Source organism: Prionailurus bengalensis, chromosome B2 (genome assembly GCF_016509475.1).
Source record: "Prionailurus bengalensis isolate Pbe53 chromosome B2, Fcat_Pben_1.1_paternal_pri, whole genome shotgun sequence".
Classification (NCBI taxonomy): domain Eukaryota; kingdom Metazoa; phylum Chordata; class Mammalia; order Carnivora; family Felidae; genus Prionailurus; species Prionailurus bengalensis.
The window spans coordinates 99140787-99165587 of record NC_057349.1 but is presented as its reverse complement, the minus strand read 5'-3'; the positions used below and the strand labels follow the sequence as shown (position 1 = coordinate 99165587).

General features: G+C 33.3%; 1 protein-coding gene across 5 annotated transcripts in view; it reads left to right on the top strand.

Annotated features, from left to right (window-relative positions):
• Positions 1–24801, top strand: part of WASF1 (WASP family member 1) — a 71392-nt gene that overhangs the window by 42033 nt on the left and 4558 nt on the right. For 2 of the 5 annotated variants that reach the window (XM_043592098.1, XM_043592099.1), the window contains 5 exons: positions 10305–10465; positions 15911–16045; positions 20699–20852; positions 21887–22031; positions 23496–23668. In XM_043592098.1, coding sequence (XP_043448033.1) covers positions 10333–10465; positions 15911–16045; positions 20699–20852; positions 21887–22031; positions 23496–23668 — 740 coding nt within the window. In that variant the 5' untranslated portion in view covers positions 10305–10332. The remainder of the gene's footprint in view (positions 1–10304; positions 10466–15910; positions 16046–20698; positions 20853–21886; positions 22032–23495; positions 23669–24801) is intronic. The other 3 variants (XM_043592100.1, XM_043592101.1, XM_043592102.1) reach the window with 3 other exon arrangements.

Genomic DNA, 24801 nt, shown 5'->3' with positions numbered 1-24801 from the left:
TATCGGTCTGTTCGTATTTTCTATTTCTTCATAACAATGTCATGGTAGGTTGTATATTTCTAGGAATTTATCCACTTTTTAATAGGTTATCTAATTTGTTGATATATAATTGTTCATAGTAGCTGCTTATGAACCTTTGTATTTCTGATGTTAATTGTGATGTCTCCTCATTCAGTTACGATTTTCTTTATTTGAAAAATTTTTTAATGTTTATTTGATAAATTTTTTAATGTTTATTTTTGAGAGAGAGAGAGAGCATGCACTCAGGCTGGGGAAGGTCAGAGAGAGACAGAGACACAGAATCCGAAGCAGGCTCCAGGCTCTGAGCTGTCAGCACAAAGCCTGATGTGGAGCTTGAACTCAGGAACCATCAGATCATGACCTGAGCTGAAGTAGGACGCTTAACCGACTGAGCTACCAAGGCACGCCATGATTTTGTGTATTTGAGTCTTCTCCTTTTTTTTCTTAGTCCAGCTACAGATTTGTCAATTTTCTTTATCTTTTCAAAAACCAACTCTTAATTTCATGGACTTTTTTTTCTATTGTCTCCTAGTCTCTATTTCACTTATTTCTGCTCTGAACTTTATTACTTCCTTCCTTCTGCTAACTTTGGGCTTAGTTTATTCTTTCTTTAATTCCTTGAAGTGTATATTAAGGTTGTTTATGTGGAATCTTTCTTTTTTCTTAATGTAGGCATTAATCACTATAAGACTCCAAGAACTGCTTTTGCTGCGTCTTGTAAGTTTTGGTATGTTGTGTTTGTATTTTTGTTTGTCTCCAGATATTTTCTGATTTCCCTTTTAGTTTCGTCTTTGACCCATTGGTTGTCCAGGAGTGCCAAGGACTTTTCTAAAAACTCTGCATTTAACAACCATTTTAACCTACATAAAATACCCTTGAGTTAGGTGGTGTTATTTTCCTTATTTTAAGGTGAGGAAATTGAAATATAAGAGGTCTCCTAGATAGTAAATAATGGAGCTGAGAAAGCATTAAAATATCCTCATGTATGGTAAAAATGAAAATGAAATAATGTTACTGGAAGCAATTAGGAAATAAATATTTCAAGGATCTTGAATTTTTAATACTCCAAGAAAATAACCAGGAACTGCTATAAAGATTTATATAATGTAAGGTTATCCAGTATTATTATTATAAAAATTTGGAAGTAGCCAAAATGTCCAGCATTAGGGGAGTGTCAAATAAATTATGGTGTATCTTGTAGAGTATATAACATGGGCATCGGAAAGCCCATGTGATCATGAGGATGTGGAAATATAAATTTGTCCAGAATTTTGGAAGATTATCAATATTTTCAAAAATTTTAAGGAAAATACCAACAGTTTGATACCAACAGGTCTTCTGCTAGGAACTGAATAGATATTCTTGTACAGATAGGCATGGTAAGATTGAAAGGAGTCCAAGAAGATTCTAATAGGCTGTACTTTGATGGAGCTCTTAGCTAATATAAGAAATATAGAGCTAGGTTTTTGCTAGGGAAAAATAATGACTTTAGTTCAGGGCTTATTGACTTATTGGTTTTATTCATGGGGACATCCAAAAATAAAGAGTCAGTATTTGGAAATACGAATGTAGAGATACGAGAAGAAAGAACTTGAGAGAAAGATGAGGGGGTAAAAATTTCCATATTTTGGCATAAATCAGGTGCAGAAGGAGACTGTTGGTGGGCTTGTTATCATCTGTGATAACTGATATACTTTTCTACTTTTTAAAAATGTATGTTCATCTGTTTTGGTTTGTGAAAGAATCATTTTTGATTCTCCTCTTAAGTGAAATTTTGCTCAGTCCCTGAATAGTGAATTGTTAGAATGGTTTTTTAAAGTTCACATTGTATAAATACATCTTAATATGAAAGAAGCAACAGCGTTTGGTAAAACACACATATACACAAATAGGTTCTGTTCCTAACCCTGTCTTTTGAACAACTCATTCCACCTCCTTGAGTGATATCTTTGGCTTGGCCTAGAACGGTTCCCAGCCTGGACATAATTTTGGATGTTTGTATGTTTTCTATGTGATTTTTAAATTTTTTTAAATTCTTCATTTTATTTAAATTTTTTTAAATTTGAGTCTAATTGACACAGGTGTACAATATAGTGATTCAGTATCTCTTTATGTAATGCTGTGCTTACCGCAAGTGTAGTTACCATCTGTCAATATACAATGCTATTACAATATCATTGACTGTACTCCCTATGCTGTACCTTTTGTTCTCATGACATTTTCATTCCATAACTGGAAGCCTGTATCTCCCACTCCCCTTCACCCATTCTGCCCATCCCTCCACTTCTCTCCTCTCTGGAAACCATCAGTTTGCTCTCTGTATTTATAGGTCTGAATCTGCTTTTTGTTTTTTATTTATTTGTTTTGTTTTAAAAATCCTTTATTTCAAAAGGACTTAATGAAAGCATATTCTGAATCGTTTAGATGTCTACTTTATAATGAGTCCTGGGAAGTAGTTTTGGTTATCTCTGTTTAGGATTGTGTTTAGCATAACTGTGGTGCCACATAGTAAAACTTCATTGTTTCAGTATATCCTGGATACTACAGGAACACAGTGGCACCTAAATGTTGTATTTGAACATAGGAAAGCCTAAATAGTGTCAATTAGGTAACATATGCATAAAATTTCACAGTAGTTCAAGTAAAGAAAAGGCTGTTACATGGTAGGATAGGCATGAACAAAATAAAGCAGATTTTTGGAGCAGTCAGTACAAAATTCATATAGCAAGCAATGTGATTTTTATCATATTCAATACTATTATTTTGAATTTTATTGGTTTTGTGTTTTTGTATTTAATTTTAAATCTGTTTTGGCTTTCTAGTTATGTAAGGGGTTATAAGCATAAGGATTTACATTTGATTTTATATCTGTATACTGCTAAGTAACATATTCAAAATAAGTTAGGCATCTGAAATACTTTTTTCTCCTCCAAAAAAGTGCTATATTACTAAATTTTTGGTGTGTAAACCTTAAAATTTCTCTTATACTGTATGCCACTTCACTGTTAGCCTTAAGATACTTAAGGAGGTCTTTTAAACTCTCATTTGAGTTGTAAATTTCAACAAAAGAGACATGAAATTTGTCTCATAATGAATGCACAGTTCCACAAAATAGTGTGGTTATTGCCATTGTCAGTGGTCACCATGCATTTCGGGTTTTTGTACACATGAAAAGAAAGGTACAGTTAAACATTGGAGAAATGGAATTTTTAGTAATGTTGATACACATTTTTGCCATCCTGTTCCCTCCAGGAAGAAGATGGCTGGACATTTCATTTGGCTGGGGACATTAGAAGGTGAAATGCTAGGAATATTGTGTTCACTCTGGCGCTGTAGTCTAGAAGTCAAGTGAACTCAGGTTACACGGAGGTTATAGAGACTAGGAACAATGTGGCGGGAACAAAGGAGTTAGGAGGAACAAAATTGCTCCTCTGGGGCTAAAATAGATAAAGTAGGCATGTATCATATAGGAGAATAATGAAATATAAGGAAAAAATAAAAATAAAGGGAAAGAAGAAAGCCACTAAATGCTCTTTCATCTCCTTGATGACCAATTTTGGCTAATGCTCTGCTCCAAATATCAGTAAGTTATTCTCTCTATGATCCCAGATACCTGGTTGTAAATATTACTAGTGTTGGTCATAAATCCATTCCTAATCCCATAGCTTTTATGGATAGGAATAATATATTGATGTAATAGGTCTGCTTCAGAAATCACTTTTAGTTTTTGGCTGACCACAGAAAGTTTCTTATGCCACAAATTTGGACCTCACTCCTATGTCTAATCCATCATCAGTCTTATTGATTCTGCCTTCAGGATATATATTGAACGGACGTGCTTCTGGATTACCATCACCTAGTCCAGGGGCACCTGGGTGGCTCAGTCGGTTAAGCATCTGACTTTGGCTCAGGTCATGATCTCGTGGTTTGTGGCTTTGAGCCCTGTGTCAGGCTATGTGTTGACAGCTCAGAGCCTGGAGCCTGCTTCAGATTCTGTGTCTCCTCCTCTCTCTGCCCCTCCAATGCTCGTGCTCTGTCTCGCTCTGTCTCTCAATAATAAATAAATGTTTAAAAAAATTAGATTACCATCACCTAGTCCAAATGACTACCTTCTCTGTCACCTGGACTATTTCAGTCATCTTCTAACTTAATCTTCTAATTGGCCCACCTGCATTTATTCTGCCATTGCTCCCCTCCCCACCAAGTATCCATAGAGCAGTTAGAATGAACGGCGATTTCTGATCTTGGTACTCTTTTCCTTAAAATCCTTGAATGCTCTCCCATTAGAATAATCTGGACAATCTTCACCATAACCGTCAAGGTCCTACTTGATCGGATCCCCTGCTGACTCTTAGTCTCTGTTCACTACACTCCTGTCTACTGGACTGCTACCATATTGTGCAGGTGCATCAAGTCCCTTCCTAGTTGAGAGCCTGTACGTATGATGCACCTTCTAATTTAGAATGAAAACGCACACAACACACACACACACACACACACACACACACACACACACACACACACCACATGCTTCAATTCTTCCAGCCTAGCTAGCTGACTCCTAATAATCCCATTGGTCTCAATTTAAATATCATTTCCTTAAGGAAATAGATCTATTTATAGTGCCTAGTACTTTTACTTCATTGCAGTTATCATAAGTCTAATTAGATACTTGATTCTAGCTAATCCACGGGAGACTGGTTTTGCTCATGCCTTTTTCTTTAGCACTCGGCACAATGCTTGAGTCATTGGTATTTAGTAAATGAATGGCTAGATGAATGGATGATGGCAGTGTATCAATAGTGTAATTTCTCATATAAAGTACAACATATTTGATAGGTAATTATTGTTTTTAGAAGTATTAACTTTTTAATAGTATAAAGAACACTTGATCTTTTCATATAGTTTAATCAGCATTTGTGGTTTACATACCTCAAATTTCAAATTAACATCTCTTAAACCACCAAAAATAACCTTGGAGCAATATTATATTTGTATAATGATTTGTTGAGTAAGTGTCTGTGGTGGTTGTATTAATTTAAATATATTTTTTTCATTGAAAATGACATGGAATCACATAATTACTACTATCTAGTGAATCTTATTACTTAGTTAACTATCCTGAATCTCATTTCTGCTCTATAGGTGTGTAATACTATTTATTATTTCATTAGCCTCCAGTTTTCTTCTTGGGCCTAACAGTAATGTCCATAATGAATTGCAGAGTATGTAGCTCATTTCTTCATTTCTTTTCAACCTTAGCCTATCAAAATTTAATACTTTGTTATTGTAACTTAAGATGAAATATATAATTATCTACCAATTTATTTATTTTTGGTAAAGATAGCACTGTTTTTAGGACAAATTCTTTAACGAGGGCCAGAACATTTCAAAGCAATCAAATAACTAGAGGTCTTCAGCATGAGTAATCCTGTGAATGCCCAATTTGGCTTTGTCATGTCTTTGTATATAGAATTTTTGAAATTTATGGTTAGTAATCTTCAGGTTTACCTCATAACAAAAGGGAGATATGTTATTTTTATATGATCCTATTGTTTCACGGTAAGTTCAGTTACTTTCTATTTCAGTGTATTTATAATAAACAGTTTGGGGTATATACATTGTAGATTGGGAGAAAAGGTAAGTTATAAAAATTCTAAAACATTCTAAAATTTTAAACATCCTTTTTTTATATATTTTAAATCACTTTATTTAAAGACCCATGGTTTTACATACTTGGAACAAGTATTTTTAATTAGATTTGATAAATTTGTTAATGTGGAACTATTTTATGCATTCATATTTCAAAAATGTTTTATATTTTAATCCGTTGTGTCTGTAAGAATTATAAAGTATTTTGTCATTTGCATAGAACTTTATTGGAAAAACTATTTCCATGAAAAACATATCTCTGTTTAAACATACTTGTGCTCAAATTATTTAATTGTTCTGTTACACATAATTAAGTAGTTTCTAATGTTAGGGAGGTAGGACATTTGTTAAAAGTCATTTGCTCCCCGGGCACCTGCGTGGCTTAGTGGGTTAAGTGTCTGACTTCGGCTGAGGTGATGATCTTACACTTCGTGGGTTCAAGCCCCGCATCAGGCTCTGTCCTGACAGCTCAGAGTCTGGAGCCTGCTTCAGATTCTGTGTCTGCCTCTCTCTCTGCCCCTCCCCAGCTCATGCTCTGTCTCTCTCAAAAATAAATAAACATTAAAAAATACTTTTTTAATCATTTGCTCCCTTAAATTTCTGAAATTTGTATTTAAAATACTGAAATTTGTTTTTATTAGAGTAGTTGTTTTATTCTAACCTGTTCTCTTAGGTCACGTAATATAATCCTTTAGTTTGAAAAGTGTTCTTATAAAAATTGAAAATTGTATTTCTATAATTTAACATAAAATTTTCCTTATTTAATATTAATGCCATTTTATAAATACAGAAATACCCTTAAATGATTATAGGTTAGTTGTTTCATCAATGTGTGAGTGTAAGGAATTAATCATTTGTCATCAATGGCATAATAGAATACTCGTCATTATTATGTTCTTTATATAACCCATGAGGCAATTAGTAACTACAGTTATCTTATGGCAGTTTTTTAAAAGCAACTATTTTATGTTTCCTGAAATTGTTAAATAAAGGAATACTTTAAACATTTTAAATAAAATTTACAGACCATTTTTGAGTTCTGAAAAGGAGAATTTAGATAACGTATTTTTCTGATTTCCAGAACCATAAAATCACTATTATGTCTGATCTTGGGTTATTTTTAACACTTTATGTATTGCTTGCTTGATTGATTGATTGATTGGAGAGAGAGAGTGGGAGTGGGAAAGAGAGGGGCAGAGGAAGAGAGAGAGAGAGAGAGAGAGAGAGAGAGAGAGAGAGAGAATCTTAAGCAAGCTCCATGCTCAGCATGTAGCCCAATATGGCGCTCAAGCCCACAACCCTGGGATGATGACCTGAGTCCAAATCAAGAGTCGAGAGCTCAACCAACTGAGCCACTGAGGCGTCCCACTTTATACTTTTAGATAGATATAGATATAGTCTTGATCCGAGTCAACAGAAAACATTCTTGAAATAACTTAGAGAACATATTGATATTATAATAGTTGCCAAAATATAATTTTAATTAGAATTCTGCCAAAATTTTGCTGTTAAATTTTAATATGTTTCATTTTCTTTACTCCTCTGAAAGAGGGTTTCTAATATGCTAGTTTAATAAATATGATGTCTTTAGCAGTATTGTAGCTAATTTTTCTTTTAATTTTAACATTTTACACATTACACAAACATTTACAGGATTTAAAGTTAAGCCCATAAAAATATTATTTAAATTAAGAAACAGATTTATTGAAATTTTAGCTGGATTATGTTAAAGAATAATTTAAAAATCTCTAAGGGATATAGACTTTAGTTTGCATGCTCTCAGTCTCTTGATGTTTGCTTCAGTAACTGGAAGTTTAATTTTAAGCTAAGAACCCAAGAAAATGGTGAAGAAACCTAGGAATTATTTTAGTTTTTTACATTGCTGGCAAACAATTACTTTTATAACCACATGGGTTATATAATAGTTGGAAAATTTTTGTTTGCTATGATAGTATTTTTAGTTGTGACCTAAGAAAACAGATTAACAATTATTAGAATTAGTTATTTCATGTCTTAGCACAATATACTTTAGCTTCTTTATTAAATAAATGTTTTCCACCCTTAAATAGGCAAGTTAGTCAATGGTGGATTAAAAGATGTTAAAGTATATGTAATCGGTTCATTCTGTGTAGTATTTTTTAATTGTTTTTAATATTTATTTTTGAGAGAAAGCAGGAGCAGGGGAGGGGCAGAGAGAGGGGGGACAGAGGACCCAAAGCAGGCTCTACACTGACAGCAGACAGCCCAATATGGGGCTCAAACTTACGAGTGAGATCATGACCTGAGCAGAAGTCAGATGCTTAACCAACTGAGCCACCAGATGTCCCAGTTATTTTTAATGTTTTTAAACAGAAAATGTATCATTTGCAATATTTAAAAATGCTGGAATGAATTCAATTTTAATTTTGCTTGCTAATTAAATTATACCTTTTAGCATTTAGGACTTTTTCACCCTTTCCCAGTATGATAAAGGATTCCTACATTAAAGATAGTGTTGGGAACTCTCTAAAACATCAAGTAGGCAGTTTGCTCAGTATTTAAGAGATGAAATTTTTAGACTTTATTTTACTTTTTGCCACCAAGATTTTTATAGGTGAGTTACATAAGTGACCATTAGAATCACCAAGAAATAAGAAAAAGAATCTAATATTGGAACTGAAGTAGAAGGATGAGGAAGAGAGTTTTTCTCTCCAAAACGCTTTTGAATGTTACCTAAAAGCACTATTTTAATCACAACAAAAGCCATCCACCCGTTTTTGAGATGAGGATAATATTTTAAAACAACTTTCTTCATAACCATTATTTATCAGTGGTAAGTACATGTAGCCCTCACTTGCATGGTAGTGTGGGACCAAAAGAATGATCATACAAACTAAAACCACACATAGTGACATTAACAATCAATGGGAAAAATTATAGTTGTTCCATGATCTTTAAAAAATTTTGTCAAGGGGCGCCTGGGTGGCGCAGTCGGTTAAGCGTCCGACTTCAGCCAGGTCACGATCTCGCGGTCCGTGAGTTCGAGCCCCGTGTCAGGCTCTGGGCTGATGGCTCGGAGCCTGGAGCCTGTTTCCGACTCTGTCTCCCCCTCTCTCTCTGCCCCTCCCCTGTTCATGCTCTGTCTCTCTCTGTCCCAAAAATAAATAAATAAATAAATAAATAAATAAATAAATAAATAAATAAATATAAACGTTGAAAAAAATTAAAAAAAAATTTTTTTGTCAAGACATTAAAAACTGTCCTGTGTTGGTTATAAACAGAGAGAAATGAAAAAAATAGTAAAACTAATACTAGTTTATTACAATGTAATATACTAAAAACAATTAGAATTGTTTTATTCTTTGTAAAAAACTTACCAAGAGTAGCTTGAACAGTGCTTTGCCATCTCCTTGTATAATAAGTTAGAATAGCAGATCTAGCAGAGTGAGCATCTTTTCTGTGCCTTGGCAAATTGTCCATCTGGATCAGCTTCCAGCATTTTACTTTTGCATTTTCAATATCGGAAAATACCTCCAAGAGTTTCTTTAATGTGAAATTTTTTGCTGGCATCACTTCCCCAGGGATATCTTCATTATTGTCACAGCCACTTTCCTCATTTATGTCAATAAGTTTGCCTTCACTAAATTCTTCTGACTGCATATCTGGAGTCTCTCAAACAGTAATAATGGCAACGTTCCCACAATTAGCTATTTCTTCTATTATTCCATTTACATTTGAGTCCAGTTTCACTTTCATCTTTATCATTTTTCATTTCTTTGTTGCACTTTTATCTTTGTTGGCTAATTCACTCTTTTAGTTACCCATTTTGTAAAATTTCATGTGGGTTTAGGAGGCAAGAAGGTAACCCAGCTACATGTTTTTCTGTCTTTAGGCAGGCGAATCGAATGATTAGGCACCAACCAACTTTGGAAAGAAGTGATGAGTCACTGATCATGATATACCTCTCTTATGAACATAGTGCTTTGTAGACTGAAGTGCTAGCAAAGTAGTTTGTATTTATGCAGTTGTAGTTAATATAGTGTGGAAAGTGAAATTGGAACCGTGTTGTTGGAGACTGGTATTATTGAACTAAACTTATGATAGCTGAAATTTGTGCAGATGGGAGGCCTGGGAAGTAAGGGCTGCCTATAATTAGAAGAAGGCTGAACTATTTGAACAATTAAAGATCTGGTCAGTGTTGATGAAATTGAAGATGTAGGACTAGTTGGACTATTTGATCTCTGAGCTATTGAACGCCTGATACATTTTACGTGGAAGTGTAAATTTGATACTATTCTTCCAGCTTCTTTAATCCTCTTAGGCACTTCCTTAGAGAAGATCTTTCATGCTGTTTCTCTAAAACAAAACCCCTGGTTGTAGTAAAAACAGTGGTTTTAAACTGGAGAATAATAGTAACGGTGATTATGAATTCGTTAGGAAGCAACTGACTTTGAAAGTTTTTTTCAGTTTTTATATAATGTTGACATTCTAATAATTAAAAATAATAAATAAGTTTTGATTCATTTAGTCAGTAACTCCATTTTCATTGTTTTCATACTAGCAAATATTTTATTATTAAACGTGAAAGGGGAGGTCTTACTCTGTATTGGGTGCAATTGAATAATGTTAATTTATTGTTTGATTTCCTACAGGTGAACTGGCACAGAGGTTGATCTCAAGATGCCATTAGTGAAAAGAAACATTGATCCTAGGCACTTGTGCCACACAGCACTGCCTAGAGGCATTAAGAATGAACTAGAATGTGTAACCAATATTTCCTTGGCAAATATAATTAGACAACTAAGTAGCCTAAGTAAGTATTTCTATATCAGTGAAAAATATTTTTTGCAAACCAGAATGTTAAGCTTTAGAGTATTAAGAAGATGTCCTTGTGATTAATTTGGGGAGATATTTGATGAGAAGAGTATAAAATTATCTTGGAAAATGTAGTCATTTTAAATAAAATAATGAATCTTAGAATAATTTATTCTCTGCATGTTTCCTCTGGGAAAGAGAAGTAAGGACAGAATTTTAGGAATGGCATCACATGATGGATAAGAATTACTGAAATTGTTTTTAAAGTATGATTTGATCTATGAAAGGTTAGGCCAGGGTTTTACTTTTGCTTGCTCGTTATCACTATTACTTTTTTAGTGGCTTCAATTTGTGTTTTAGGACACTAGTATCTCTTTCTTTATATGTAGTCTAGGGAAGTATTTATATATTCTCAAATATCTAAAAGTAAAAGGTATGGGGTAGTTACTAGTTAGAGGATTAGGTTAGTCAAGTGAGTTGTCTAAAGGACATTAAGATATCAGTCAAGGGTCTTACATGCAGCATGATGTGAAAATAGTAAGTGAACCTGGCTTCTGACAGACAAAAGGTGAGCAGATTGGCCAGATAGTAAAGGCCAACAGAAGGGACAGGAAGAGGAGGATGAGACAGGCAATGTGTTTCTATCACAAGATTGTAGAACAGAGCTACTAAATTAGGAATTAAACAAACTATTTCCTATTATTCTAAATTTAATGTTAGAAAATTTAAAATCTGTCTTGTGAATTGATGGCTTAGCTTTTTATTAAGACATTTCTATTTCATTTTTTAATGTTTCATTTTAAAGATAAAACAAGATGTTCTTGGCCTGGATGTATTCTCTAAGTGGTCCTAGATATGTCTTAGCCATACCTACCCATGTAGATTATACTTATAGGGAAGATTGACTCTTCCTTTTAACTTTTGTTCTTTTTTTATAATTGAGAACAAGATAAAGAGAAATTGTTAATCTATTTTGTTTCAAGTGAGAGCATTTGGACATACGCATATGTAACTAGAGCAACATAAAAATTACATTTGAATGCTCTTGGTGAGAGCACTAAATTTCTACATTGCCTATGAAATAGTTTTAAAAATAAAAGGATGTTTGTTTGAATTTAAGTATATTCTTTCCCCCTTTTTGTGGTTATTTTTTCAGATTAGTTACTGACAGTGAATCACTAACATGGTTTACCTGTTTCTTTCTTGGGAAAGTCAATATAGAATATACTTTTGAGACAAGTCAAAAGAAGAGTCCTAGATATTAATAATGGTTAATCTTACTTTTTAAAAGACATTTGCTGACCTTTTTTTTTTTGACCTATCACTAATTGAATCTAACGTAACATGACTTCATATAACATTTGTATTACTATGTGTACATGAGTACATCAGTTAATATTAAAATATATATTAAGAGCGTAGAAATGACATTAACAAATTTAGCTAAAGTATTTCTTAAAATGAATTTTGGATCTACTACAGGCGTGTTGTTTTAGGTATATTCCCAATAAGAACTAATATAATGATTAAGAGTGTTCATTTCTGTACTAACCCGTTTTGTATATAACCTAAAGATGAAGATGTAAGGAATATTCAAGTCTGGTATAGTTCCTATAAACATCATTTATCAACAAGCATGTGGTCATATTGTAGCCAAGCTCCAAAAATAGAAATACTTTGTAAAAATATAACTAAATTAGGTTTTTGGTGCTTCACGTTTGGAATCAAGAGACCATTGTAGACATTTTCTAAGCAGTTTGTAGAGATTCAAAAACAAGAAAAACCATAAAATACTGTAGCAAGGTATAGCAATAGTTTACTGCCCTGGAATTAACCTCTCTGGCGGCTTTCCCACTTGACATATTTGGGCATGTAGAATTAAATTTAAAAGGCCCCTAGGTACCCAAAATAAACAAGCCCATGCACTAAAGATTATGCACATAAAATAATCAATTGATCCTTCTCTCAGAGCCTGTTTACACTTACTTAGCTAGTTCATACAGGTTTGGTGATCTGGTTCCCAAACATTTATGCTTCAGAGCATTAAAAGAGGAGGTACTGGGGAGATAACAATAGAAGCAGGTATTACCTAAGCCAGCCAAAAGAAGTCCTTTACAGCAAAGGAAGAAGTGACGTAAGGAGAGAAGCAATATAAAAACCAGAAAGAGGCCCTTTCACGTAGAAGCAGATATTCTTACACATCTCAAGGCTGCTTTCTAGCTTAGAACATTTTGATTTCAGAATCATCACTAAGTTCTCAAGAAAAGGTTAAATTATGTTTAATTTTGTATTTCTACTTAAGACAGGGAAGCTTAGAATAGATTTTACATCAGCATTCATCCAAAATAGTTAAAATAATTAGTTCATTAAATAATCTCTGAATTACCTAGTAAACTTGGCTATCCAAAATGGTTCTAGGTCATTGAAGTGTTCACTTAACCAAAAGCGTTAACAGAACGCAGCAATAAAGGTAAACTGCAGAGCTTGGTCGTGGCTTAGGGGACATCCTCCTGACTTCTTCCCCACAAAATGTTTTCCCTAGTAGAACACAATTTATAAAAGATAATATATAATTACTGAAGACATAGAATTCACTTTCTATAAATTTCTTCTGTTATACTAAAATTCTTTCCCATCTTATTATTGTTTTACTTAATGACCATTGAGACTCTAATTACCTGAGGAATCGTTTACCATTCTCTTTTCCCAAGGCCATTCTTCTGTTGAATACAGCCAGTTCATGCTACCAAGATGAGTTGATAGAGCCTAAATTTGACAGATAGGTAGCAAGTAGGAGGGAGGATAAATAGATTGGCTTGATAAGACTAATTAGAAACACAGACAATGACAGATAACACTGAATACTTTGCTGTGTGATAAAGCTACAAGGTTCTTGTCTGAAGAGTATACCCCATTTGAATTGAAGAGTTGAGTATGATAAATACTGAAGTTATTCTGAACAGTGTGATCATGTATATAATTAAAATCATGAGTCTTAGATTATAGGAACTGAGAAAAGAGAGATAAGCATAAGGTGAAGTCATTAGAGGACACTTGCTGAATGAAATATGAATTGGGCCTTTAAGGAACAAAAGAATTTGGAAAATGGAGAGGAATGAGGAAGGAAGGCATTTTTAGCTTGCATGAAGAATTAGGCAAATGAATAGAGGCAAAAATAAAAATGTTAAGGGGATTAAAGGGACAGGTGATGTGGGATGCTATGTATGGCGGACACTGATTTTGGAAGACATAGAATTTTAGTTGAGAAGATTTAGTTTTAACATCATAGATGATAAGTGGTAAGGAAACCAAGTAGGTTCTTAAATAGGTAAGTAGTATAATACTTCTAAGCTTAATTCAAATTCATATACATGCCCAGTCAGTTTTACATTGCAAATTTTACTCCTTTCACCTCGAAGAAAAGGAGGTAGATATGGAAAGTAAGAAAGGATGTGAAAAGAGAACAGATGGGATGTTTATTTTATCCACTGATACTTTAGCACTTAAACCTGTAGTGGGGAGGAGCATAGACTCTTACTTAAAAATCTTTTGAAAAACTGTGGGCTCTCTCTTTAGAAAAATGCAAATATATTTTTAAAAAATCTGTGTATAATTTCCATTGGTTTAAATTAAGGATCCTTGTATTAAACTAAGCTCTTTTAGGGATGAAATTGTCTCTTCTGTTCCTAGCATTTGTATCCTTAATGTTTGTTGAAAAAAATGAATGGCTTTATACCTGCCCTTTCTTACAGTTGGGATGCTTTCCTTATCTGCCAGAGAAACTCTGTCTCTGGAAGCATCTTAGACACCATCCCACATTCAAAATTAGGTGCATCTTACCTAATTTGTGTTCTGTGGCTCTTACCTTGTATATAGTAAGAGCTGCCTATTGTTGACCTGCTACCCTGTACGTGGAACTCTGCCAGGTCCTTTGTTCACTGTGTCTCCTTTCCTTATAAATTCTTTTTGAAGCAGATATTTTTATCCCTATTTTACAGGTGTGAGGAAATTGATACCAAGGTCTCAAAGTGAATGGAACAAAGATTTGGACTTATTTATTAAATTGCTTTTCATATTTGTTTAGATGTCTGTTTCTCCCTCTTGTTCAAAACTCATCAATGGCAGAGACCTTCTTCCATCATTTTTATATCTCCAGGGTCTGGTACAAGGTCTGGCACATAAGACATTTTCAGTCTATTTGGTTTAAAGATATATGTGAGTAAATGAATATATACAAAACTATTCATTTTTATATTTTTATAGAAACATTAAAGTTCTTAATTTAATATAGAGAGATTGAAGTTCTGATTTTTTCTTAAAGACCATAGAATCTTCTAGGCCAGGAATTTTATGTTTTACTTTTTGGTGCCTTCGGTGGGTCATACACCTGCCTGGCACAAGGTGAGCTCTCATTAAATGTTTGTTGATTTAACAGATATTATATTTAAATACTTTGAAAAAAAGGCACAGGGTGAGCTCTCATTAAATGCTTGTTGATTTAACAGATATTATATTGAAATACCTTGGAATAAATGCAATATTATTCAAATATAAACTAGTGAGATTAGTGAATTATTTTAATAAATATTAATTACCTCTGTCTCAGGAACTGTCTGAAAAGAGTTTACTATGGAGCTAGACTTAACCTATACAGTATGCTTGGGTCTAAAATGTCTTAATTTAGCAAGACTGTCAATTTTTTTTATTCAAAGGTGTACATAGTAATTGACTCATCTTTATATTGTAAGTATGCATTACTTTATATGTTCTAAATACACTGAATATTTTTCATTATAGATTGCCTAAACTTCTCCCTGGCTTACTTACTAGATAGAAATTTCTGTTTTTTTCTCCTTTTATAATAGGAGTATTTTCTCTTACTCTTTTCAGTAATAGAAATTTATATGACTAGAGAAAATACAGCGATTATAGATTTAGGATTATTTTTTTAAGAAACTAGATAGAACATGAAATATAAAATATCTCACAAATTTTCAGAATGTACGTTTTGGGCATATCTGAGACTGGTTTCCTGTTGGGCTTACGAAGACTCTTAGATTCTGTCAGTTGGCCTGAAATTCAGTTCTAGTGTAGAGTTTATTTATGAACACTGATTTAAAAGATATATTATTTGTATGTACTTTTTCATCATAGCGTTCTCTAACCCTCACCAGATGGGTAGATACGGATAAAGCAGGTAGAGTATTTGCATTTTAGGCATAAGTCACGTAGCAGGATGTGGTAGAACTAGTGTTTAAAACCAGATTTCCCAGGGTTTATGTTTTATCACTTTGTCTCAATTCATTTACTTTTAGGCTAGGGTTGTATAAACTAGTTCCAAATAAATGTCAAATTCATTAGGATAGCACTTTTAAATGTTAAATTGTTTGATATTTATCTCTCATCACATTAAATTTATGGTATATGTTTCATTTTTGCCTAGGTAAGTATGCTGAAGATATATTTGGAGAATTGTTCAATGAGGCACATAGTTTTTCCTTCAGAGTTAACTCATTGCAAGAACGTGTGGACCGTTTATCTGTTAGTGTTACACAGCTCGACCCTAAGGAAGAAGAATGTAAGTTAATTCATATTATATTTTCTGTCACATATATATTTTGAGTTTGGTGAGATGAGCAATATATTTAAAAACAGTATTAAACACAAATTTATCACAAGTCTTTTTTACCGATGACCTTTGATGTACCTGTTGTAATTATCTATAAATACCATTAGTGTGACTCTTCTGGCTTTTCTATTCTCTTTTTCTTTTTTGCCTCTTTTCTTTGTATATTAAATAGCTTTTAATTTTTTGACCTAAAATTTTTAACCAGACCTTTTCTCCATTCTTTTTTCCTTTATAATTTATTTGTGTACTTCTGTCCTAGAAATAAGTTATTGGAAAATTACTTGAAATTTTAGGTTTGATTCCTTAAGAATGTAATTCCTTTTAATATTCTTTTGTGTGTGCATATTAAATTGATGAACTCTGATCTAATTGTTTGAATGTTACTCCCCACCTTAAATGAACATTTCCCAAAAAACCCAAATTGCCAATATGTTGGGTAAAAGTATTCTATACTAAGTATTAAACCAGGGATATCAGAGAAAAAAAACAATACATTACAGGCTGACATAATGGGAAAAACTTTAGTGGTAAAATGACATTTTATACTTTGATAGAATACATTGAATGCTGTTGTGTCTCAAATTCCTCTTTTTGATTTTTTGGGTTCTTTTTCCTTATACAAAAAGAAATGAAACTATTTAGAACATAATTTACAGTTATTTTCCCTAGAGAATTATTATTAAATAATATATATAGAATATCTCTTATATCCCTTTCTTCAAAATATTTTTTGTTGAATAACATTTTTAGTATAAGTACAAGGTATGTAACATACCTAAATTTGAATAAAAATAATAGAAGATATCACTGGAAAAAGCAAAAAGTAGAATGTAATGGTAGGTATCTTCATGATAGAACCAACTTCCATATATATATATATATATATATATATATATATATATATATATTTTGTTTTTGTTTTGTTTTGTTTTTGGTTTTTTTTTTTTTTTAATATAACTTCTTGTCAAGTTAGCTAACATACAGTGTATATGGTATGCTCTTGGCTTTGGGAGTAGATTGCCATGATTCATCGCTTACATAAAATACCTACTGCTCATCCCAGCTTCTTTTTATGTAACCTAATTAAAACCTAAATAAGTAGAGGTAAATACTTGTCATATTAAGTTTCTACTGCTTGCAAATATATAAGTTCATAGGTCTGGATATGATTTTCTTATCAAAATAGAACTTTTTTTTTTCTTAAACAGCTTTATTGACATGTATTTCATACACCCTACAATGAACCTGTCTGACATTAAAGTGTACAATTCAGTGGTTTTTAGTATATTCACAGTTAACGCAACTATCACCATAATCAATTTTAGAACATTTTCATCACTCAAAAAAGAAATCATATACCCATTTGCAGTTACTCCCTAAATCCTCTTTCCCCCAGCTTCTAGCAGTTACTAATCTACTTTCAAGTAGAAAATCTATTTTCAAGTCCCATGGATTTGCCTATTCTAGACATTTCTTATGAATGGAGTAATACAGTACGTGACCTTTAGTGATTGACTTCTTTCCTTTAGCATGTTTTTAATATTGCTGCATGATGTAGAATGTATTTGCATTTCCCTGATGACTAATGATGTTGAGCATTTTCTCAAGGCTTGTGGCCATGTAGAGACAAGTTATCCAGCAGGAAGTAGTAGAGCCAGGATTTAAAACTAGGGTTTAACAGGCTTATCAGACATGTGTGTATCTTCTTTGGAGGTCCTTTCCCCATTTTTAAATTAGAATATTTTTCTTTTTGCTGTTGAGTTATAAGAATTCTGTATACGTTCTTGATTTAAGTCCCTTCTCAGATGCATGATTTGCAAATATTACCCCCCATTCTGTGAGTGGTTTTTGTTAGTGATATCCTTTGAAGCATGTATATGTGTATTAACTACACTTCATGAAATTCTTGAAATAATTGCTAGTGGTGAAAAAATATTTTATGACCATACTTTTAAATATATCATTTACATTCAAACTTTTCAAAGTTAAACGTTTAAGTTATAAATATATGCCATCTAATAATACAAGAATACAGAGATAGTTCCTATATGTAACAGAAATAAAAATTAACAGTTTCAAAATACTGTTAAATTTTAACAAATATCTTAGCACTCCAATTGAAATTGAAAACAAAAATATACGTAATAGTTAAATAACTTTAAAGATATGTTTAAGTATTTAAAAAAATCTGAATGTGCCAATAACCATCAGAATTGTTTATAATTTCCTTTAAGCTTATGGCGAACATTGGAGAAGGATTCAGAATCTAAAAGCTGAATTGCTTAATTTGATACTATTTTAGGGATATTGTATAGAAGTGTTCAAAGCTATTTAACCTAGATTTTTAAACTCAGTAAGAGTTCACATAAAGTAATATTATGAATATAATACTTAAATTACAGAGTGTAATATTAATATTTTTGTTTTCAAATTACTAGTAAATCATTTAAGTAATGGTGAGAACTACCAATATAATTTAGAAAGTGTGTAAAAAAAAATGAGTTTTTAAACAAAGACCTATACTATTGTGTTTAGTTATGTTTACAAATATTGTGTTGACTTACTGTTACATAGTACTATTTAAATATCAGATGTTGTTTTGGTAACTGAAAGGCTTTTGTCTTAGTGACCTGTTAATAAGACAAATGGTAAATGAGAGCAGTTGAAGATAGAAAAGTGCTTATTACATTATATGTTCTCTCCTTGAGTAAGACCGTTTTGGGAGACTAAACACTAGGTTCCATCTTGGTTATATACTTATGGTAAATAAGTGGAGTGGGAGAGTGGCAAGAATTGGTCCATTTTGATTGTAGAAAACAGAGGCCACATCTGATGGGAGCCAGAGAACAGCATGTGTTGTTAGGGTGAAAGGGTCAGTCTCAAAGGCAGACAGGTCTGGGTTTTCTAATCCGACTCTGCTGCTTATTTTGCCTTTGGCCAGTTATGTAATGTTTCCTAGTCTTGGTTTTCTTATCTTTTTTTTTTTTTTTTTTTTTAATTTTTTTTTTCAACTTTTTTTTAATTTATTTTTGGGACAGAGAGAGACAGAGCATGAAAGGGGGAGGGGCAGAGAGAGAGGGAGACACAGAATCGGAAACAGGCTCCAGGCTCCGAGCCATCAGCCCAGAGCCTGACACGGGGCTCGAACTCACAGACCGCGAGATCATGACCTGGCTGAAGTCGGACGCTTAACCGACTGCGCCACCCAGGCGCCCCAATAAAAAAATAAAATAAAAATTATTGAGAACATCTCGCACATAGAGCCTGTATTCATTAAATATCTTTTATATCACTCTTTAGTAATAATGAGAAAAAATTTTTTTCCTTCTCTGAATTTTATTTTGATGTTTTAAGTGTGTTACAAATCATACAGCAGAGAAATTGCTGGGAATGTAGTCATGATGTGGCCATTGTAGAGCCATGCTGCTCCAGCTATTCTATAGATCTGAATATTCATGCTGAGTGAATACTTGTGAGGATGGTAGAGATACTGTTTTAGGGAGAAGAATAGTTTACGAATTGTTTAAAGAAAAGTTTAAGAACTTCTATGGCATAAAGCATTTATCTGTATACTTAAAAGCCATATTAATTAAATATGTAAGAATCACCTACTTTTTCAATATCAGAAAGTCATCCTAAGAGTTAAGAATGTACTAATTTGGTACATTTCTGGGGTGCCTGGGTGGCTTAATCAGTTGAGCTTCCAACTTCAGCTCAGGTCATGGTTTTGCGGTTCTTGAGGTAGAGCCCTGCATCAGGCTCTGTGCTGACAGCTCAGAGCCTGGAGCCTGCTTCAGATTCTGTCTGTCTGTCTCTCTCTCTCTCTCTCTGCCCTTCCCCCACTCACACTCTGTCTCTCGCTCTCAAAAATAAATAAACATTTAAAAAAATGGAAAAAGATTTGATACATTTCTTATTTTAACATGCTGCATGCGTCAAAAGAAAATGAGTAAATGAAGTTATTTTATGCTAGTGTGCAAGATAGTCTTAGTCTTAGCCCATAGCTAAGTAGAGATTCTTATAGTATGAGATAAAAGATAAGTGAAATAGATGATGATATAGATTGCCCAGTACTTGAAAATATTTTCTTTATGGTAAAGTATGTTTTAAGTTTATAGCGTATGTATAATATTTATAGTCTAGCTAGCATAGAGGTCAATATAGCCAAGAATGCAACTGAGGACTAAGCAATCCCTTCAGTGTTATTGGTATAAGCTAAATAAAAGTAATAAAGAGAAATGAGAGAAAAAGATTATTTAAAAAAGAAAGAAGAGGATGTAGGTTAGTGGGGGGTAGTGATGGCAAGTAGAGAAAAGTGAAAGGTATTTTCGGTGGGAAATACAGATATGCTTCAGGCATCATTACAGCCTTTTGAGCCTTAGAAATCAAAGGTGCACTGAAACGTATCTGATTGGGAAGATCAGAGACAAAATGATATTGGGACATAATGATAGAGCACTTAAAATGTGGTTCCTGATTCTCAAGCCACTACAGTCACAACTTCTTGAACCATGCTGACTCTTAAACACAGTATGTGAATTTGTCCTTATGTTAAATCCACTTAGTAAAATAAATAAAATACATTTTTGATTTTTGTTTTAGTGTCTTTGCAAGATATAACAATGAGAAAAGCTTTCCGAAGTTCTACGATTCAAGATCAGCAGCTTTTCGACCGCAAGACTTTGCCTATTCCGTTACAGGAGACGTATGATGTTTGTGAACAGCCTCCACCTCTCAATATACTCACTCCGTATAGGTCAGTGGGCTAATAAATATGAAGGCTGGCTATTTACTTTCATACTGCATGTTCAGATAGGTAGCAGTCTACCTTTATATGCTAAATCCCCAAATATGCTTTATGTCACTGGGCTTTTGATCAACACAGAGAACCCTCTTTATCCATCACCCTTAGAAAACTTGTGCTTTATTCACTACATACGTTCCCAAGGTTCTGGCATACAAAAGACTTACTCAAGGGAGTTGTTTTGAGACACAAGGAGTTGTTATTGTCTTTTTAATGTAATATCTGGTCAGATGAAAAATAAAAAGGGCCCAAAATTCCACCACACTAACAAAATTAATATCATTTTTGCTTGCTCATATCTGCTCTTGATCTATATGCATTAAGCTTTTACATAATGAATATGTAGTATCTATTTTAAAAATGTTTTTTACCATTTAAAATAAAATCTGGAATTATTCAGGCTTTCTTTGGGGGTAGTTCCACATGATTTGTTAAATGGGTAATTTAAGATACACCACACATATCCTGAATAAAATAGTATTCAGATACTTATTTGAAGCGGTTTTATCAGTGTGCAAGTCATTGGATAAAATAACTGTTACTACTAGCATGACAATTAAAGGAAATGTGGGGGGCGGGGAGGTTCGTAAGGTAATAAGTAAATTACAGTATTGGCAGAAACTCTTTGTATATCTCCATTGTAAATGGTATTATTGTCTTTTCAGGCTTTTATCTTTGGCAGAACCTTTTGTAATTACTGGAATTCCCCAGAGGACTTGTAGAAAAGTTGGTATTCAGCACTAGTTAGAGATGAAAATTGTCCAGCTGTTCTTCAGATTAGTAACACCATCTCTGAAAAACTCCTGGGTTTCCATTTTCCTTAGTTTTTTGTCTGATTTGTGAGAATATTGATGCAGTATTCTTATTTCGTCAATATTTTTACACATTCTGTATTTCACTGATAGGAAAAACATTTTAGTAAAATTATTCTGATTGCCTCTCTAAGTCTTACTGATAAATGTTCTAATTGATATTTTTTATTTCAGAGATGATGGTAAAGAAGGTTTGAAATTTTATACCAATCCTTCATATTTCTTTGATCTATGGAAAGAAAAAATGTTGCAAGATACAGAGGATAAGAGGAAGGAAAAGAGGAAACAGAAGGTATTACAAGAGATTGAAAAAATTGAAGTTAGTTTTCATGTATTTGTGTTTTGTTGCATACATGGAACTTTATTAATCTTGTATTTTGTCGGTTTTATACTGAAGTCTTCATAACCACACAGGAGGATCACAGACTAATTGGGGAACAGATGAGCAATCAGATTCTTATATTATGGCATGATAAGTGCCATAACAGAGGTATGCATGGAAGGTTTAGGTAGCACAGAACTACCTGCTTTAGCCAGAAAACAGGGTTGGTAAATGCTTTCAGCAAAGCTTATAATAAATTTCAAAGAACAAATAGGAATTAAGTGGACCAGAGAAGAGAAGGGCATTCTGGCAAGAAGGGATGAAGGAATATTTTGCAGATATTGGCAAAGTAGATTAAGCTAATATTTTCTTAACACAGATCATATCCTAAATGTTTTGGAAAGATTATTTTAGTCTCCCTAAATTCCTGTTATCTCTGTCTGCTGTGTTATCATATTCTACTTTGTAATAAACATTTGGATCTGTTTTATTCCGTGTTGATGAGAACTAGAAGTAAAGAGGGAAGGAAAATTGGATTTAGGCAGAATTATGAAAGATGCAAAATCTGTTCTCATCATCCCTCTGTTTCTTCTGTAGCTATCTCTTCTCTCCTCCCTTTTCCCCATAATGCCTTCATGTTATTATTTTCTGTACTAGACAGTATCCCAGTGTTCTAGCCGAAGTTTGCAAACTGGTGACTGGCAGCTCAGAGTATGCCTGCAGTCACTGTTTTGTTGGACAAACACAGTGGTTTTAAAATTTTTGAACTGGAAAGCCTTAGTTGGACATGCTTGTTTAGTCACTGTAGTCCCCATCTTATGCCCAACTTTCTTGATTCATGTATGTGATCTGCTTAGCCCCTTTGGGCATTTGACTTCATTACACCTACTCTAGACCCCTCTGTGCTTTTTCCCACAGTTTGATTTATTTTCTGTTTTGTTTTTTGAATATCCTGTTTCCTGTTGAGTGATACAGTTATAATGAGTTAACTGGATGTTTGGATTTTTTCTAATGTATTGGCTGGCTAATTGGTCACTTTCCAGATTACATAGCCTTAATAAATTTCCAGGTTTTGGTTAAAGGTAGGCAGTGCCATTAATGGTAGAAATTTCACTCATTATAGTAAAAACTAATAGATGTGGGAGCAGAGTTGGTGAATCTGTTTTTCATCTGGAAGGACTTTCTGACCTCAAATTTTATTATTTAGGCATACTATTTTTATCTGGTGCATGAATTCAAATTAGAAGTTAAAGAAACATGACAAGAAACTGGGATTACAAGCAAACTAACTAAGATTTAACTCTGAACGTACAAATGAACTGTCTCTGTGTTGCTTTAACTATATTATGATGGCATTGTCTTTTTCAGTATTAATGTTAGAATTTTATTTTGATTGTTATAACTTCTTTTTAAAAACTTAGCACTTCAGCATTTGGCTTTGTTTCAATACATCTGTTATAGCAGAAAAATCTAGATCGTCCTCATGAACCAGAAAAAGTGCCAAGAGCACCTCATGACAGGCGGAGAGAATGGCAGAAGCTGGCCCAAGGTCCAGAGCTGGCTGAAGATGATGCTAATCTCTTACATAAGCATATTGAAGTTGCTAATGGCCCAGCCTCTCATTTTGAAACAAGGTTTCTTTTCTTTTTTTGTTTTTTAACAAAATTAATGATAAAATATTGGCTTTATTTCTAATATCTGTGCCTCTTAAGTCTTAAAGTCCTGAACTGTTGAACCAGCTACTTTAGCTATAGAAATCATTTTGAAACCCTGACCACTGTGAGCCTACTAAAGTCTGATCATGGGCAGGTCATTTTCACACCTGGATTTTAGTTTTGTCATCTATAGAAAGAGGTGGTTGGAGGAGATGATCTTCAGGGTTTCATATGAACTCTCAGCTCTCTGTCAGTATTTCAGGCAGAGTCTGCTAGAACTTCATAGTAGAGCAATGGGGTCTGGAATTTCTTTTTGAAATATTACAGATTCACTACATATAAAATAGGAACTGAGAAAGGGTAATATTTTGTTTCTTTTTCTTTCTCCTGACTTCCTTTCTATGCCACATCTCCCACCTCAGTTATATCAGGACTTTTTAAACAAAATCACTCATCCCCTTTTGCAGAGCTATAGAACAGGTCTTTTTCCTTGCTCAGTAGCCAGGGGGCCCCATCTGAGTAACATGCTACCCTAATAAACATTATACTAGCATCTCTCTGTGAAGAAATTTGTGGATAGTTGACTGATTATAGTTATTATTGTATATGTTATAATTATTGATTTTTTAATGGAAAAAGCGCTTAAAGTTTTCTTTGGAATAATACATGTAAACTATTAGGCCAGTATCTTAGCCAATTTAGGAGTAATACACATGTAAGATATTTATATGCATTGTTGAAAGAATTGAGATTTATTTTTTTAAATAATAATCTATAGATAAACACTGATTTTTACTGCTGTTAAGTAGTTACAGTATTACCAGCATTACCTGATCCAGTACTATAAGTACAATTTAGTTGATTCTTGAACAACAAGGGAGTTAGGGGCACCAATCCCTTGTGCAGTTGAAAATCCACATGTAACTTTTGGCTATCCAAAATTTAGCTACTAATAGCTTACTGTTGACTGGGGAGCCTTACTGAGAACATAAATAATCCATAACACATATTTTGTATGCTATGTGTATTGTATACTGTATTCTTACAACAAAGCTACAGAAAAAATGTTAAGAAAATGATACGGAAAATACATTTACAGTGCTTTACTGTAA